Below are 19,700 nucleotides of genomic sequence, written 5' to 3' on the forward strand. Positions count from 1 at the left end.
GCCCAAGCTCAGCAATAAGCTAGTGACTCTGTTGAGTGTTATGGGAATACTGTGGTGGTCCCAGTTTCCTTTACACCTCTATTATCCTGTCTGTTTTGTTCATTCCTTGCACAAATACAGAATAAGAGGGGCTGGAATGTCACAATACCTCTGTTGTGATTTGTGTATAAGAGCATGAGCACAAGTCTGTTCTGCATCAGACTTCTGTTACACAACTAGTTATGTCTATTAAGATTTGTCTTTGTGATTTAGCAAATATTCTATGACTTCTTGCTCTAGATCCTTGTATTTATACGTTTGTGAAAAGGGAACTTGGTGCACATTTTTCTGCACTGTACAATTGACTCTGTATTTTCAGTATTTAAAATTTAATATATTTTCATAAATTAGTGTCAAGGTAGTTGTGTATAACAAATGTTTTCTTAGTTCCTGCATAATGCAACTATTTCCTTAGCTTGTTTTAGGAAAAAGCTATAAACATTGAAATTTCTTATGTTTTTTGTAAAGAATTTCATCTACATAAATAATCTGTATGTGGACATGCATTTTTCCATTTAAGCTCTGTTGCATAGTAGAAGGAGGTGGATTGGGATAGATTTTTGAAGAGCTTATCAGATCAGGAAAAGCAATCAAACGTTAGAGAAATAGATTTGCCTGCTATCAAACATAATGCTGGCAAGAAGCCTCCAGACTACAGAAGCACTTACAGATTTATGACTTACACATCATTTAAATTACATAGCAGGATTACATGTGGCATGTTAATCACAATCCCAAATGTCTGCTGTTTATATGGGTCCTATTTCTAACTGTCTAATTAAGAAAGTCATTGGAGCTTCTTGGCAAAGGAAGCTACAGTGCAACTCGAACAGCAATTTTAAAGCCCTTTGGACGTCTTCTGTGTTAGATTTTAGCAAAGGCAACAGTAACAATCATGATACACTTTGTCATACAGAGGTCAAAGGCTCAACTTAAATCTAGACCTAATAAAAGGGAAACAAGCACCTCTTGTTAAAATTACATCCTGGCTTTTATCAGCAACAGTGCAGCCAGCAGGAGCAGGAGGTGACTGTCCCTCTGTACTCAGCACTGGTGAAGCCACACCTTGAGTACTGTGTTCAGTTTTGGGCCCCTCAGTACAAGAAAGATATTGAGGCCCTGGAGCATGTTCAAAACCTAAAGGGAGCTTATAAAGAGGAGGGGAATCAACTCTTTGAAAGGATTGATAGCTGCAGGACAAGGGGAAATGGTTTTAAGTTGAGGGAGGGGAGATTTAGGTTGGACGTCAGGGGGAAGTTCTTTACAGAGAGAGTGGTGAGGTGCTGGAACAGGCTGCCCAGAGAGGTTGTGGATGCCCTGTCCCTGGAGGTGTTCAAGGCCAGGTTGCTTGGGGCCCTGGGCAGCTTGGTCTAGCATTAAATGGGGAGGTTGGTGGCCCTGCATGTGGCAGGGATGTTGGAGATTCATGATCCTTAAGGTCCCTTCCAACCCTGTGATTCTATGATTCTGTGATTCTGTGATATTAGGAACGATTTCTTCTCAGAGTGATGAGGCAGTGACACAGGCTGCCCAGGGAGGTAGTGGAGTCACCATCCCTGGACATCTTCAAGAGAAAGTGAGATGTCACTCTGAGTGAGTGACTGAGCTGATTCTGAATATCCCTTTGCAATGAAGGACACAAGACTTCATCAGCCTTTAGACCTGAAGTTAAAGTCACGTAAAATGATTAGTTGGTCACAGCCTTGAGGTCAGTGGTGCACAGGTTCAGGCTTCTGCTGTGAGCTTCAGTGTCTGGGGAGTGCAATAGTGTAGGAACCCACACCATCTTGGAAAGAGATGCTTCAATACGTAAATATGTGAATAGAGCACTGGTAGTGTTTGAAATGGCCATTAATAAGGCAAAATGGACTTATTATTAGTGACCTTAAAACTGTTGGCAGTTGCTTTGGGTCAGGAAGCAGATGCACAACTGTGTACAGCTAATGGCTGACAATAAAATGTCAGGATCTTTCTCCTAGGAAATAAAAGGAAGAAGAGAGTAGAGGAGGCTGAGCAAGAGGCAAATGCGCATCCCTCAACTTTCTTGGCAAAACAGAAACTCACCTTGTTTGAAAATGTGAGAAGATGCATAGAGACGTGCAGGAGGAATTGATTGGGACCATACAATATTTGATGCCAAGGACCTGACCCACACTGCATTTGTTCTGAGGTGTGCTCTGGATTTGCTGTAGCCTGGCTCTGTAGTCTGAAATCCCAGAAGAATGGCTTTCAGGCTGATTTCTAAAAACCATCCTGTTCATGTGCTCCAACCAGTTCCATGATGAGGACCAAGATGTAAAGATTGTGGGCAGCTGGAAGATTTCCCTCAGAACTATCTTCCTAATTTGAGTTGAAATCCTCATGTAGATTTCAGTATGAAGTGTGAAACAATGGGAAAAAAAGAGGGAGATCTTTAAATTATTAAGAAACTAATGTCTCTAGGGTCAAAAAAGGATCCTACAGAGGATTCTGTGGGCTTAGTTGGCAGTGGTTCTCTGCACGTGTCTGCGTTCAGCTTTGCTCTTTGATTAGTCTGAAGGCAGTCTAATTCACCAGCACTGCAGCCAGACTGTAGCCAGAGCATACATTAATTACACAGGAAAAAGAAACTGTTAATATTTTTTTAATGGAATTTTAAACCTTTCTCTCTTTATGAGTAAGTAGGATTTCTACTGACATGAGCTGGTGGAAAGTATTTTCTAAACTGGAGCTGGAAAGGCAAATAGCAAGCAGCACGTGCACACTGATGCCTGATGCCAGTTCCAGTCCATTTTCACTTATCTCCTAGCAATGTGATGTTTTGAGATCAGGCAAGTGAAGAAGGCAATCAGAATGTAGGAAGAGTATGACTGCCCACAGCTATGGATCTTGGTGTCCTGCCCCGTGGCTTTTGGTTGTTTGCCAGCAGATCCAAAGGCAAAGAAGGACAAGACAGCAGGACTGAGCTCTCAGTCTCAGTGTATGCCTCACTTCTGTCTTGTTTTGTTTTGTAGAATTATTTTTGTTGGAATCCCTCCTAAAATTTCATCTCTGCGCAAACAGGAAAGATGACTTTCACAGCATCTTCCAAAAATTGCATATATAGTAAGGACATTCAACAAAAAACTGTTAGCTCTTACTGAATGTCAAAAAATACAAAATAGTACTGACTCATTAAATCTTCCCTGATCATTTTCCACACAGTAATGGAACCACAGTTGTTATTCTGTCAGGCCTTGGCACAAAATTCTGATTTGACATAACTACTGTAAATCTTTGAAATGTGGACTAACTTTTTTTTTTCCCCAAATACTCCTCACATCATATATATTGAATTTCTTCATTTAAAGGTGGAACAATTGCTTCCTACCTGAATGGTGCTGTATTCCATATTCTTCCATTCACTTTGATGCTCAAAGTCTTAGTGTCACTGATTTAAACTAAATGAACTGTAATGAACAAAATTTAACTGAAAAACAGCATCCATTTTCTCCAGTCAAGTCCATCACTTGGTCAATGGTTATATTTTATCATTCCAATTTCTGTAACTTAGTTCAAAGAACCCATTTTCCAAGAGTTATTGCTGCTGAGAGTTGTCTGCATTAGCACACACATTTGTTTCAATAAGACTAATGTCAGTATCTACAGGTCCCTCATACTATATCCTAAGTTAGTCTGTCATTTACACCGCAGTAAAATGTAATGTGAAAAATCAGTATGAAAATATTATTTAAACAATTATTTAAAATGAAAAAAAAAAAAATTGTGTTGTTTTTTTTTTCTTCCAGCTTCTTCCAAGTACACCTGGTTGTTTCATTCCACACTAATTCACAGGAAAAATTAAGAATGCACAAAATGCAGCTTAGTAGTAGGAAAACATTTCCAACTCTAGAACACCAAAGCTAATTCTTCTTCATAAGAAGATTAGTGTGCAAGTCATATAAAAGAGAATCAGCAGTGCCTTGGGAAAATACAGAAAAAATGACTGATAATATGAGCAGAAAAGGAATAGGGTACAACTGAAGGTGCCTGTTTAGAGTTGCGCATTACATACATAGGAAATGTGTTAGGGAAAAAATTGGCTGGAATGAATGAGCTGTACATAAATCAAATTCTTCTAGTAATTATGAAACTTTTTTTTTTTTAACTTCAAAATCATGGAAAATATTGTTCTAAATTTGTTTTTAAGAGTTGCTTTTTTTCTCAAGTCTCTTCTGCTAACTGGTTAAGTACATTAATGAAAACATCGTTTTGGGAGGTCCTACCATTTTATCTGCATCTACTTGGGAAAATCTCAAAACCAGGCTTTGCTGGCAGTTTGTAACATCTCTAACCTGCAGAACATAAACACAAATACACATTGTAATGCACTGAAACGTCTCACATACTTCAGTTAGAGCAGGGCTACCCTGAAAAAATTACATGAGGATACAGTATGTTCTGTTCTGTCCAGTAGCCTTCTTCCTTAGGATGGTAACACTATTATTACTTACACATACAAACACACACACATATATTAAGAGTCCAAATGTGTGAAACATGAGCAGTTTTTGGATAATATTACTCAAGATAAGCTGCTAATAGTAACACAGGACTTTTGAGTGGCACATGTAAAATTGCTACAGGATTATCACTTAAAATTTGTTCAAGTTCAATTCTATGTTGAAAATAAAACTGTCAGGTATTTATCTAAAGTCAACAAGGTATGAAAGTATGGTTACTAAGCTTAAAAATAGTCTGTTAAAGAAAAAACAAAAACAAAAACAAACCCCCATAACCCTCTATGTTTTTTTCACCAAGTTAGAAAGAAAAGGTACTTCTTTTAGGTAAATATGATGGTGTCATAAATTTCCCCAAAAGACAAAGTTCTAGCATAGTCAGGGCATCCAAGCTAATTATTATGTCAGAAAGGCTCATTACCTTGTTGCTAATAGCAAACAGGAGTCAGTAATTGGCAGCATTTACTAGTCCTAGTTACAAGGCTATGTAAAAATGATTAATAATTTCAATGAGTTCCAGGAATATAGGGGTTACAAGTGGAAAAAGCTTGGACTCTGTGGTCCTTGTGGGTCCCTTCCAACCTGGGGTATCCTGTGATAAGAACCCATCCCACTTCAGTGAGTGAACTGTGAATGAGTCTTTCTGCTTGCAGAGAGGGGAGAATTTTAAATCTGGATGAGCACCTGTGACGCATCTCTTTATACTGGGCAAACAGGTCCTTTATGTTTGGACTCTGTTGTGCGAATGCAGCTTGAATATATAAATTGAATGGTAACCAGAAGCATGGATTGAACTACAAACTGAATCACAGAAATGAGGAACACATTTAGGATCATCCAAAGTGTTGACCAGATGCAGGTTTTTTTTTTGTTGTTGTTGTTTTAAAAAAGAATCTATTCCATACATAGAGGAAGTGTGGTCACTTTTCAAATAAATACCTATATTGATTTTTAGCTTATGTTGCTTTATGCTAACAAAGATCAAGGATAAAGGGCAGATCCCTGAGATGCTGCATTCCTTTTGGATGGCATTCTTAAATGTTGCGATTATTTGCTGTTCTTTAAGATGTCAGCTGGTATCTGTTCGGTTTCTCAGCATATTTTGCATTCCTTTAATCTAAATGAAATTTTCCTCATGTTTTTATTTCTTGAAGTAGTCTACGTTACAAATTTATAATCTAAATCTGAAAGGAACAGTGACAGATGATTCCAGTAAAGTTCAATTATGAGATTCAAGGGAATTGTGAAGCATAAGCACAGCAGGCACCAACACTGCTTACAGCGTAGGGAGGATTTTTGTGCACAGTTAGAATTACAAAGCCAGATTTGAATAACAGATGTTTCCAGTTCCTAAGGTTTTGGTTAACAGAACTTATTTTATGTAAGCAATATGAAAGAAATATTCCAGGTTCTGGAAAACGTGCACTTACATATTTCCTTTAAAAGGGAATAAAACACTGCCAAGTTTTAATAATACTTTTAAAACCTATAAAAGCAACATTTTTATGTTTAAATGTTTAAAACAACATTTTTAATCTCAAGAACATAGCAGGTATGATTATTACAGTGTGGTTACTTCTTTATTAGTGCTCCACCCATCTTACATTCTGAGATGCTTTATTCCTATTTGTTCACTGTCACTCAATCCAGAGATATAGAAGGAATGAGAACTATAGATCAGAACTGAGATATGATTAAAATAGAAGCTTCTCTCAAGACGGACAGTTACGATAAAGAGTGGTAAGCAGAGCTAATTCAAAGAAGGTTTTCAGGATGACCTCAATTTTATGATGTGCTGACTCTCTAGGTAATTAAAGACGACCAAGACCTCAGTGAACATGATTGAATCTGGCACACCACAGAGGTTTCCAGCATGGTTATCTTTCTCAAATAACTATAATGAATTTAACTCTAAAATTTTACTTTGATATAAGAAGACTATTTGTATCACTGTTGTAAAAATCTGGTTAGTATTTTCATAAAATTGTCTTCCAGGCTGAAATGTGCCGTACCTTTCACTTTATGTACTTCAGCCAATGTATTCTTTGCTATGTAGAAGCATAGAAAGATTTCCACTCACTTGAATTCTTCACTATGTGCCATTCATAATGTCCATGCGTTCTTCTCAAGTGAAGAGGTCTTTGCTGACAAGCTGGTCATGCCCTTTCCCTCTTCTAATTCATTAGCAGTGACAGAATGTGCCACACTATTCATTTTCCTCACCACAAAGACTTTGGGATAGGGGAAAGAACCTGAGTAGTGACTGTGCACATGTACATTGTATCGTGGAGATCCACTGTCATTAGGAAATGCTCCCCTTTCTTTTGTATTTGCCACAGGCACGTGCTTATGGTGGGAGACTCCTGCTTCATGCTTCCCCCAGCTCCCCTGTGTTGGCAGCTATGTAAGTGAAAAATAACATAAGGCACTCCACCCAGTTCAATGTTACATCTAAGACCAGTGACAGAACAATCACAACTTACAAATAAAGCTCCAGGTGGGCATCTTCAAGGCATCTGTAATTGTGACAATTATAATGAAGTTTCTGAGGTAGCTTGTGCTCTGGTGGAGCAATCTGTAATCACTGATGGCAAGTTCGCTTTTAACAATCTTACAGAATAATCTGACATCATCAGGTATGCAGTTCAACAGTGCAGGGGCAGAAATAGTTATACCTTTGGTCTTCACACTACTGACGTGCTTATGTCAGTCAGAACATGCAGATGGCCTTGTTTCCTACAAGCAGCAGAAACCACTCCTATTGATTTAAACATGTTAAGTGAAATCTCTGACAAGCTGAGGCCTCAGGAAGAACATCAACCACCTCACTGGCTCAAGTGAAAGTCAGTTAAAACAGCAGGCAGAAACCTGGCATCTGTTCTTAGGGAAATCTTTTCTAGCAAAAGGTCACTAACACTGGTGTGTGAATCTCCTCTATTCCTTATACTGAGGTATCACTGAAGAGTTTCAGAGGGGCTCCCAATGGTCATCCAAGGATTCTCCCACCCCAGGAGGGAAGTATCTTCTGTGGGAGCAGGAGAGAGTTCCTTTGGAGACTCAGCACTACTGGACTGTGATCTGATAGCAGAGGTAAGTCTATCTCCTATGGTCAGATGGTTCATTTGTCCTTCATCAATTTATTTTGTAAGATTTCAAAAATCTCTTAAATCAATCAGTTGTGGGTGAAATGATGAATGACCCAGTTTTATCTGTACCTATTTCCAATGGAGGCTCAAACTGTTCCTGCTACCACACGGATGGCTCTCATGGAGTGCCGAATTTAAACAGAAGTGTGTTCAAAGTGAAGCAAGACCTCTCAGCAATCAAGACCAAACCCTCAGCCTGGAATCAGCAGCTGACTTAGAGCAGAAGAACAGGCCTGGGGAGCTTTCAGCAGAAAAGCAGCAAGGACCCTATTCTGCTGCCAGCTCTGATATGTTATGCTACTAAAAGCTAATCAAATTAAGGTTAGATCTAATTAAAAGACAGAATCAGAAGAACAATGAGAGAAGCATGAATAACCTCATTAGGAAAGAGAGCACACTGAATGGACCACTCCCAAGAGCATCAAATGAGACCATTCTGCATGCTGTAAAACTCATCAAAAGGAATTTGAGATAACAACTGTGTTGAGGTGAATGGTTAATGGCTGTGTTCTCTGGGTTGATTACTGTATGTGTATTACTGTATGTGTATTGTTTGTAGTCCTTGCATATGTATGAGGGTAGCTCCAAAAGCCATGCTTCCTATTTATTTTATCGACCCACAATGTCAGAAACAGATGCTGGTGATACAGCATTTTGTGGCCATGTGACAAATGGCAGCAGAGGGGCAGTGTAATGGAATGGCATCTGACATGGAAATGACTACAAGGCAAAGGTGTGTCAATGAATTCCTCCATATATACACAGTGTCACTCACTGAAATTCATCAGTGCTTGCTAAATGTTTATGGAGACCAAAAAGTGGAAGTGAGCACAGTGAGATGGTGGATAGTACATTTCAGCAGAGATGACAGTGGTGTGAAAGACAATGTTTTAGAGAGCTATGCAGAGTTTTAGGAGCATGGCATGCAGGATCTTGGTCATTGGTGGTGAAAATGCATAGCTAATAGTGGTGGCTATGCTGAAAAATAGTGTTTTTCAGCTGAGAATTTGCTCTATCAGGTGGTGTTATTGTGCTGTTTATAGCTTTTGTAGTTTCCATGGAAATAAGTAAAAAGCATTACTTTTGGAGCAACTTACATACATGCCTACTGGAAATATGTGCTCATAAATAACACAGTAAAGATGAAGTAATTAAATACTGGGGAAAGGCCACACTGACAGATGAAAACTTCAGGGTATATGAGAAAGGGTGAATGCTTTGAAGTACATTTCTTTGAGTTCCAAGTTTGAACAGTATGTTGGTATTTCTCCTGAAGGGAACACAGCTCAACAGATCACCTTTTTACTTGAAGAAAAATCAGTATGTGGGCTCTCTTTTCCCTATCATTAACTTTTTTATAACACACTAGGGATATATGACTAACATATTCAAGTAGACATTAAGTACAAATCTAAGATGATGATGTTACAAATGCAATGCCTGAAAAATAAGAAAAAATCAAACACAACCTAAAAAAAAAAACAAAAAAACCCAGCATTGTTATTTGTAAACTCAATCCCAAGATGATTCAAGTGCATGGGTGCAAAAAATAGGTTGTAAACCATGATGCAGAACAGATATTTCACCTGGAAAATTCTTTTCACTGCAAGATTCACATTTTCAAGGAAAGTCAATGTTTAAAAGATCAGATACGAAGTACTACCCAGGTCTATGCTAATGAAATATTTTAAAATATCTGAGTCAGAAATGTTTCTGAAAAGGAAATAAATATGATGTCCTGTACAATCCCATCCTTTTAAACTAGCCTCTTTATAGAGTTGAGTTCATCAACTGAATGAAAAAATAGTCTTTTATGCTACCAAAAGAAGTATTTGACAGTGTTTTCAGTTAATGTGTATTCAGTGTATACAGCGTAATATATGAATGTAAAAGGATAACTAGCAAAATAATGCCAGGGCTCATAAAATTATATTGGAATAGAAACATCTCACTAGTCAAGGAGCAGAGACGCTTTACAAATACTGAGTCATAATTGTAGTCTCACTTTCCCATTATGTAATTCACTCTCTTCTGATTGATTGGGCTTTTGATTTGCATAATGAATGCAAATAAAATCTCTGTTCTTCAATTAGTCAAATGCTACTTTTAGTCAATTAGCATGTGAGCATTAGTATTACAAATATGATTAAGCAATTATTTTGTGAACATTTTTACCCTGATTGGCTTTTATACATCTCCTTTTAGACTTCCTTCCTAGATCTTCCTAACAAAACCCCAGAGTCAGTTTCCACTTTTCTGTCTTTCTATCTGCTTTACCCATAGCAAACGTATCCTTTGAGTGCAAAAGAAAACGTTATGAATGACGAAAAGATAAAAGTAAATCTTCATAAAGAGTCAAAGAGAAGCAGAAGTCGTAAGAATAGTAGAACTATTGGCTACCACAAGACATAAGTTAAAATTAAAAAAGATGTATTGATCATATTTAATTTGAGTATAGATGGGAAGGTTTAGTGGCAAGCAACCAGTATAGCAACTTGCCTTAACTAAATACTGAGAAGTATCTATATAATTGAGCTCTCAAACTGTCAGTATTCTACAACATGAATATCAAAAGCTAATAAATATATGTTTTGGTGCTTTTTAAGCTTTGAACAGAGGTACTTCATCAAAATATGAAGCAACACTTCTTAAATTATTTATTTATTTTGTTATGAATATCAATATAATATATTTGTTTTAAATGAGGCCATTTCCCTAGGAAATACTGAAATGTTCTCAGAAGATTTCAGCTCATAAGCTGTTAAATATAGCCATATTCTGATAACATTATTATACATTTATAACCATGCTCTGACAAAAGCTGACTCTCACTCTCTGGAACAGTGACATCATTCCTGCTATAGTGCTTTTCAGATTCAAGAAGTGTGGAATGATGTGGGTCCTTTTCGACTTGGATGTAAAACCTCAGTTGTAGAACTGGCAAAATACCACAGATTGATTGTAATAACAGTGATTTCCCATAGGACTTGTGCTCAGAATGCACAGTTGCTTGCTGTCAGACATCCACACGTGGCAAATATGTGAACAAAGCTGGTACTCATCCTTGAGCATTAAATTTATTAGGCATAGTATATGATTGCTTAATAAATGGTATCTTATCTAGACATAAGAACTTTACAACAGCAACTAAAAAGTAGGCAATGTTATATCTAGGGATGCTTCAATTGTGAAAAGAGTTTGTTACTTTACATCATTTGGAAGTAAGGGCAAGCATATTCTTTTTTCTTTACAAGTGAGTCATGAATTCAATTTATAAGACTGAAAAAGGTTTGGTGTGCTTCCTTCCAACTACAGAATGAAAGGACAGTTACTGACCACAGTATAATTGCATTGCTCTGTCTCCACTACTTAGCTATAAAAAGATATGTTCTAACACTTATCACTGTGTTTCCAGAAAAGCAGTCTATCTTGAAATTTGACATTTGACTGTAAAGCCAGCAGAATGTGTAATTCAAGACGGCCATTTGTGTCAGCGTTGTTGGTGATACTGTTCTAAATCAGAACAACAGAGAATGTGGTCCCTGTTCATATGATGCCAGCTGAAATGTTACAATCAATCATGGCCTTCCTGTCAGCACCTTGAAACGCATAACTACATCCGATTCTTGAAGCAATATTCTCTGTTCCCAAAGCTGCGTGTTGTGGCTCTTGATATCATGTTCATCAATGACATGACAGTGGGACCAAACACACCCTCAGCAAGTTTGTGGATGAGACCAAGATGTGGGGTGTGGCTAATGCCCAAAGGTTGGGATGCCATACAGACAGAGTCAGACCAGCTTGAGTAGTGGGCCCAGGAGAACCACATGAGGTTCAATAAACGGAAGTACTACGGTCTAGCACCGGGGACCCAGCAACCCCCATTATCAATACAAACTGGGGGATGTAATCATGGAGCACAGCCTTGCCAAAAAGTATCTGAGGATACTGGTGGATGGGAATCTGCACATGAAGCAGCAATGTGCCCTAGCAGCCCACAAAGCCAGCGATATCGTGGGCTGCATCCAAAGCAGTGTGGCCAGTAGGGCAATGGAGTGATCCTGCCCCTCTGCTCTGTGCTGGTGAGGCCTCACCTGGAGTACTGTGTGTGTGGAGACTTCAGTACAGGAGAGATATGGACCTGTTGGAGTGAATCCAGAAGAGGGCCACAAAAATGATCCAAGGGATGGAACATGCCTGCTGTGAGGTTAGACTGAGATAGCTGAGGCTGTTCAGCCCGGAGAAAAGAAAGCTCCAGGGAGACCTGAGAGCGGCCTTTCAGTATATGAAGGGGGGCTGTGAGAAAGAAGGGGACAGACTCTTTATCAGGGTCTGTTGTAATAGGACAAGGAGAAAAGGTTTCCAACTAAAGGAGGGAAGTTTTAGGTTGGACATAAGGAAGATTTTTACAATAAGGGTGGTGAAGCAATGGATAAAGTTGCCCAGAGATGTGGTGGTCCCTAGGGACTCTCAAGGTCAGGCTGGACAGGGCTCTGAACAGCCTGATCGAGCTGTAGGTGTCCACGTTCATTCTGGCACTTCTGGGGATTGAGTGCATCCTCAGTAAGTTTGTAGATGACACCACACTGGGAGGAAGTATCAAACTGCCTGAGGGTAAGAAGGCCCTTCAGAGGGAACTGGACAGGCTGGATCACTGAGATGAGCCCAATGGGATGAATGGGACCAAATACTGCGTCCTGCACTTGGGCCACATCAACCCCAGGCAACGCTACAGGCTTGGGGCAGAGTGTCTGGATGACTGTGTGGAAGAAACAGACCTGGGGTGTTGGTTGATGCTTGGCTGAACATAAGCCTCAAGTGCTGTGTTCAGTTTTGAGCCCCTCACTACAAGAAAGACACTTGAGGCCTTGGAGCATGTGTAGAGAAGGGCAACAAAGCTGGTGAAGAGTCTGGAACACAAGCCTTATGTGTTCCCTTATGTGAACACAAGGGGAATGGCTGAGGGAACTGGGGTTGTTCAGTCTGGAGAAGAGGAAGATCAGGGGAGACTTTATCACTCTCTCTTTGTTAGGAAAAATTTGGTGGAAGATTTGGAAAATAGGGTGGTCAGGCACAGGAATGGGCTGCCCAGATGAGTGGTTGAGTCACCATCCCTGGAGGTCTTCAAGAAATATTTAGTTGTTGTATTGAGGGTCATGGTTTAGTGGGGAAATATTTGTGGTAGGTGGATGGTTGGACTGGATGATCTTGGAGATCTTTTCCTTGGCTATTCTATGATTCCTTGACAGTATAACAATTCTTGTTATATACTGTAAATATACTCTAAATTCTGGAAGAATCAGTATTTCAACTATTTTAAGTCAACTGAGCACAGAACTGAATGGGATTTTAACTATTAGAGTTAAGCCCTGTCAACACATAGCAACGCTCTAGACCAAAATGTGCTTATCGTTGACATGTTAATATCATTAAACAGATAAACTGCCAAACAAACTCATCCAAGAAGTAGAACATTATGAATATTTTGAATTAATCTCAATGTTTCGTTTCAAATGATACATGAAAAACACATGAGCCATTGTTAAATATAGCTTAAAACAGTGTAATTGTTTTCAAATGGCATTCAGAGAAGAATTCATACTTAAAAAGTAACACAGCACAATGGCTATCAAATAAAACTATTAGCTTTAAGCCTATTGAGATACTGTTAATTGATAATGTATTTGAAGCAAGGTAACAACCACATAAAATAACCAATATGTATCCAATTAAATTTATAGAGAGCTTCTTGACTGTGTAATTAAAAATTTCCATGTCAGAAGTGCTCATAAATACTTCATCAAAACAGACAATCACAGGAAATTAAAAAACTTACAACATAATCAGACCACTCTCTCTAAAACCAATGTTCATTATAATGTAGAACTCTAAATATTGGCCAAATTCTGTCTCATCCAAATTCTACTATAGTAGAAGTAGAGAAAAACATGCAAAAAAATTAACATCCCAAGCCCATTCTGTCTTCAAATGCAAGCACATGATATCTCACTGTAAATTAATGTTGTATACCAAGAAGAAAATTAGAAGTGTCTTAATAAGTTTTCCCTCTCATTTGCAATTCTCAATTTGAAAATTCAGTCAACAAGATATAGAGACAGTGTTCTTGATAGCTTAAATCATCTTCTGCTACTCTCTAATAGTTATTCCTATTAGAGAAAGAACACTAAGAAGAGAAATCATGACAGAAAGTAGTAGACTGCCAGGGTAAGAAAGGACAGAAATAAAACTATAAAGAACATTTCTTCATTTGATTCTTCTTTGAACCAACTTATAAAGTGAAATAGAAAATTTTCATGGACTGAATGTAGATTGAGTTGAGCTCATAATCAACATATTATAAACTAATTTGAGATCCTCCAAATTACACAGAGTAATGCACAAAGAAATGCATCCCAGGATTAAGGAGTGCTAAATCATAAAAGATACTTTATAGAGATTTTCTCACCCCAAATAGTTTTTTTAATTATACAGTTTTGCACCTTTCTAAATGTTTCTTACTAATCTGTTTCCTGAGACTGATAGAAATTTCTAGAAATTTTTATTCATCATAAGTCTGTGACTGACTTCCGAAAAGCAACATTTATTTCAATATGAAGAGAAAGTCATTTATGTGTTCTGAAATTGTAAAATCAAGGTATACAGAAAAAAACATATTCAGTATATTATGTAGCTTTAAATATTCACCACTGGTAATAAATCATCTCATATTATGCTTCAAAATTGCAGATCAATGTAATATTTTCTTGAAAAGCATCAATTTGTCATATAAAATGGAATTTAGTAGTGGTTCTATGCATTTTGTTAAAAATCCCTTGATATGAAAAATGTGAGCACATATAGCAAACATGCTTATTAAACTTCTGTTTTGATGCTTAAGTTCTTACCTTAGCTGTTTAAAAGCTTCTGCCTTCACGAGAGGTGTTTCTACAGAGTGTTCAAAAAGTGCTCCTTCAGGCCCTGGAAAGGAAAAATCCACCTACTGTAAAAGTTCAACTATTACAAATAGTGTCAGGGAATTATAGCTACTTTGAGAACAGAAGAAAATACAAAACTATCTATTAATAATTGATGAAATAATTATTATATAGATACTGTTTTGCTATTACTGTATTGGCTGGAACTACAGAATACAGAATTAATGTTAAAGTGTACAGGTGTAAAGAATTAAAATGATGTTTAATAAGTCTGAAGACAAAAAAATGTTCTATTACTTCCGACAAAAAAAAAAAAAAAAGTAAATAGGATTTTTACAATGCAACTTAGAATTAATAGAGATAAGCAAAACTCCACAAAATCTTTGCAAATATTACAGACTTAAATAATCACATTAATTTCAGACTATAGCACAAAAAAGCTGGAATGTAGTTTCATCAAGGATTTCCTCCTGTTGCCAGTTTTGGTATATGAACAATGGTATTTAAAAGGTAATGACTATGGTATCAGATTGTTTACCTCTTGAAATAAAAGTAGTTTCAGCTCAACACAGGAGAAATAGTGATTACCTACATGCAGGTGGTACATGCATACGTAGGATGAAGCAGGTCAGCCAAAGGATTATTTGTGTTGTGCTGCTGCAAGCAAATGCATCTCAAAGTCAGGACATCTAGAACCCAGGTGAAGTGGGTGCAGAGTCTTGAATGGTTCTTAAGATCCTTTCTTTAAAGGCGGTCACTGTGTAGCCTTATCATGTGGATCTCAGTACCCTCCTGAAAACTGGGAGGCCTTGGCTGTGCTTCTTCTTGGTGGTTTTAAGTTATTCTGTGTGTAGTTGATTATTCTCCTCTCCTTGTAATTGTGCTGATGAGTGTTAGCAAGGTGACAACCTTACACATTAGAGATGGTGTAAAAAACCCTAAGGAATTAAATAAGTTTGACAAAAAATGTTCATTTGGAAGATCTATGATATTTTGAAGGGATATCCTGACCTGTCAAAAATTCTGACTTTTTGTTTATGTCCCAGCTAGCGGTGGCAATGAATTCAAATTTTTCTTCAATAAGTAGAGACTGTCTCAAATGTGGTATTTTTGGGAACAAATCATGATCCCTTTCTGTCCTTCATTCCCACTGCATCCCATCTGACAATTCTTAAGTAAGCAAGCATTTCACGGTCTTCCTCACCCATATTTCCATCATGCATTTCCGTGAATGAGTTGTAATTTCAATGAAATTACATATACTGTCACAATGCTACCTGTACTCACAAAAAAATCATTTTGTCAGTAAATTTAAATAATCTCCAGATGCATAATTTATTAGAAGAGACAACCTGACCATAATGTCTTCCAATTGCATTTCTCAGAATTTAGGTATATTGAAATAATGTGGTCTGGAAAAGGTGTATTTATAGAGTAATATAGTTGGTTTTAAAGACTTACTGCTCATACTACAAAGACATGGGGGATTTCACGTTGGACCAACATTAGTCTCATTCTGTGGACTTAAAATATATTTGAAATTTTGATGCAGTAAAGGCATTCTTGGAGCCCATTTCTCAGTTTGGTTTCATCCAAAAGGAATTTACTTTATTTGCTCCCTGCCTTCTCCATGGTGTAAACCAGTGGGATGTGAGAACTGTCAAAACTATCAGTTCCACAGCAGAAATGCAGTCCTGACTGAAACAAATGTAGGGCAGCCTGTTCCAGTGCTTTGTCACTCTGGCAGTAAAGAATTTCTTCCTTGTGCTAGCATGGAACTTCCTGTGTTCCAGTTAACTTCCAGTTTGACTTTGTTCCAGTTGATTTTCTGTACCAGCTTAGCTCTACTGTATAGTACCTTGTGGTATATAATGGAGATACACGTGAATTCCAATTCTTAGATGAGCTGTGTAGCTTCTTATATTACTAACTGTATGAAACTACATAGTTTGAAACTTCATGCCTTGCTAATCTACTATAGTAGAATTTTACTCTGTTTCAGTTTCTTGATATCCAAATAGCCTTGTTATAAAGTGAAGTTGTTTGTGCAGTTTCAGGATAAAAGGTCAATTTCCATCTTGTTTTAAGGTCTATAGGAAAGGCTGGGCATTTGATACCACTGGTACTCCGGAGAGAAAGACTTATCATCAACTGGCTTCTTCAGTTGTCAGGAGAAGGCCACCTCAGCTTCTTCTTAAACAGGCTGTCTGTAGTACACACTCACCACAATGACGCCCAACTTGATCTGCCCTTTAATCCTGACCCATAAGTTCCCAGCTTCTTCCTCATCCATCCTGAAGTAAAGCACCATGAATTCCCGCTGCTTTCACAAGTAAAAATGCAGCTCCTCCCTTGCCAGGCTGTCTTTCTTGGAGAATCTTTATTCTAGTGAAGCTAGAATCTTTATTCTAGTGAAGCCACTCAAATAGAGTGGCACATTTGACAACAGAATCAACTAAACCACAACAGCACTTTATCTGTATTTTGTAGCATCTCATTACTGTAGATACAATTCTCTGAAAGTGACAGAAAGCCAGTGCATATTGGAACATCTCCATGGAACCTAATCATGTGACACTGTTTCAGTGCCATTAAATATCTAGTCTTGCAATTGTATTTTTATAGATTTTCCTGTTATGTACATGTGCAAAAAAATCCCAAATTTTAATCTAGCTCACTTGCTACAAACCACATAGATTGCATTATTATAAAGATGTTGGAAGAATTTAATAACTTCCATTAATATTTTGAAAAAATAATAATAATAGATATTCACAGAAATATAAAATAACGTATCTAGAACATCAAAGTAATTATCAGTTAAAAAAGGTAAGTGGAGTTCAGCAGTATATCTATATGAACACACCCTATTATCTGCTACTGCTGACAAATCCACAGAATGACAGAATTGTAGGGGTTGGAAGGGAACTTTGGAGATCACCCAGTTCAAGTCCCTGCTAAAGCAGGTTCCTACAGGAACCTGCACAGGAAAGCATCCAGGTGGATTTTATATATCTCCAGAGTAGGAGACTCTATAGCCACTCTGGGTAACTTGTTCAAGCACCCTGTCTCACTCAATGAATAACAATATCGAAAGGAAAATAAGTGTGTCTATAACTTGTGATTTTCATTTCCACATTAGACATCACCGGCATAGATAGACTTTGTATTCTGCCTGCTTTTCATTTAATTCATCTGTCATCTTTAGAATTCCACACAATAGCTATAGCTCATCACCAACTACCTGTTGTTTTGATACTGATTAAAGTGGATTTAAAGGTTAAATGTATGGATGTTTCTATCATTGGTTTTGTGGAAAAACATGAGAAATTCAGTTTTACTTTCTCATATATTCATCTGAAAGTCAAGAAGCTGAGGTACCCGAGTATGAAAAGTGAGTATGAAATATGTAGGTCCCCTAGCAGATTAATTAAACATCATCTTCTGCACTTCTTGCACCTTTTTTGTATTCAGAAAAGCACTGGTTATGACATTATTAAATACATCCATATCTTTAAATTGCAAATGAGATGACAAGCTTGGTTGATAAAGGTAAAAGTATGGGCGTAATAAATTTCCATTTGATGCTACATCACATTTTGATTAAGAGATTACAGCAACACAAATCAGTCTGGAATGCATTACATGGATTAAAATTGGCTGATGGGCCTTAAACGCAAACAGAACCTCGAGTGAAGGAATGTGCTACTATGGGGCCAAATGTGATGTAACATTTATTCATGGATTCAGATTTTTAAAATGATGAATTCAGGAGATAAAGATACTGTATGTGTAAGAGAGAAATTTATATATTCTAGAGCATGCACCTCTAAGAAAAATTAAGACCTTGCCTTCCTGTGAGGAAAACGTCTTCATTAAATAACAGCATTAAGTATGGCACACATACTGAAGAAAATCACCTCACAGAAGTACTTTTTGGAAAATGACCTGAATTGATTTCTTGTGTACTTTATAACTACTTTATTTTTTACAATGGAAAGATAAAGCTTTAAGATATGAATATGAATATTAAATATGAATATTTGGTATTTTATAGAATATAAGAGCAAGATTTTCTTAATGAGAGGACTGAAGCCAACATGTCTCATTAACACCCCTACCCCTCAACACACACATGCCATCAGGCAAAGTCTATCTGCCTATTTAAGGCCTAATAGAATTTTTTTTTGTCACATACTTAGCTTAGCTTCTGAGCAGAAGCATTTAAATTTAAGAAGAATCTTCATATCATGTTTTGGTATTAGCTGTTTACACTGAAAGCCCCTCCCACATACCACTAGGAAACCACTGACAGTACACAGCAAATACTCTAAGAGATCACAAAAGAGTAGAAGAACAAGTGGTAGGTTGTGATAAAATATGAGTCCCTGTAAAGATACTGATCACCTCTTCATTGCCAGCTTTTCTTCAAAAAGAGTGGAGGGTAAGCAACTGCATTCTATTAATTTCTTATGTTCCATTATTCTCATCATCAAAATACTACCTCTTACTACAGCCATGAAAAATAAATTACTATTTGCCTTTAAAAAATTCTTTATTGCAGTAGTTGAGACCATTTTGAAATGGCTGATATAATGTTAATAATGTTATTTACTTGACCCGATTTTCTCTCTTCTATAGAAATACCCTTGCACATTTTTCCTAACTTCCAGTTATCACTATCAAAGCAAGCAAGTCTCTTGTAGGTATGTATACATCCCAGAACCATGTGCTGGCTCACATACCTTGTGGTGTTTCAAACACTGCTGATGCTTGTTTAAGTATGTAAACTTGGCTACTGTATCAAAGCAACCTAAATGAGCCACCAAGCTCCTCCTAAAGAAGCCCTCATCGTGTCCTTCCTCCTACAGGGAGCTAATAAACAGAAGAAAGGCAGACTTTTTACATGGTCAGATTGTGATAAGACAAGGAGGAGTGTATTTAGACTAAAGGAGGGGAGATTAGATTACTCAGCAGAGATACACCAGTACAGGCTACCCGGAGAGGTTGTGGATGCCTCATCTCTGGAGACATTCAAGGACATTCAAGGTTGGATGAGAGGGGCTTGGAATTGGGTGGGATTTAAGGTTCTTTCCAATCTC

At 37.5% G+C, this 19,700-nt stretch overlaps 1 protein-coding gene across 10 annotated transcripts in view; it reads right to left on the reverse strand.

Moving 5' to 3' along the window:
• Positions 1-19,700, reverse strand: part of SGCG (sarcoglycan gamma) — a 132,933-nt gene that overhangs the window by 23,810 nt on the left and 89,423 nt on the right. For all 10 annotated transcript variants that reach the window (XM_085216168.1, XM_085216167.1, XM_085216163.1 and 7 more), the window contains one exon: positions 14,569-14,641. In XM_085216168.1, coding sequence (XP_085072294.1) covers positions 14,569-14,641 — 73 coding nt within the window. The remainder of the gene's footprint in view (positions 1-14,568; positions 14,642-19,700) is intronic.

The sequence above is a fragment of the Meleagris gallopavo genome, chromosome 1 (assembly GCF_905368555.1).
Source record: "Meleagris gallopavo chromosome 1, MGAL_WU_HG_1.1, whole genome shotgun sequence".
Lineage (NCBI taxonomy): Eukaryota > Metazoa > Chordata > Aves > Galliformes > Phasianidae > Meleagris > Meleagris gallopavo.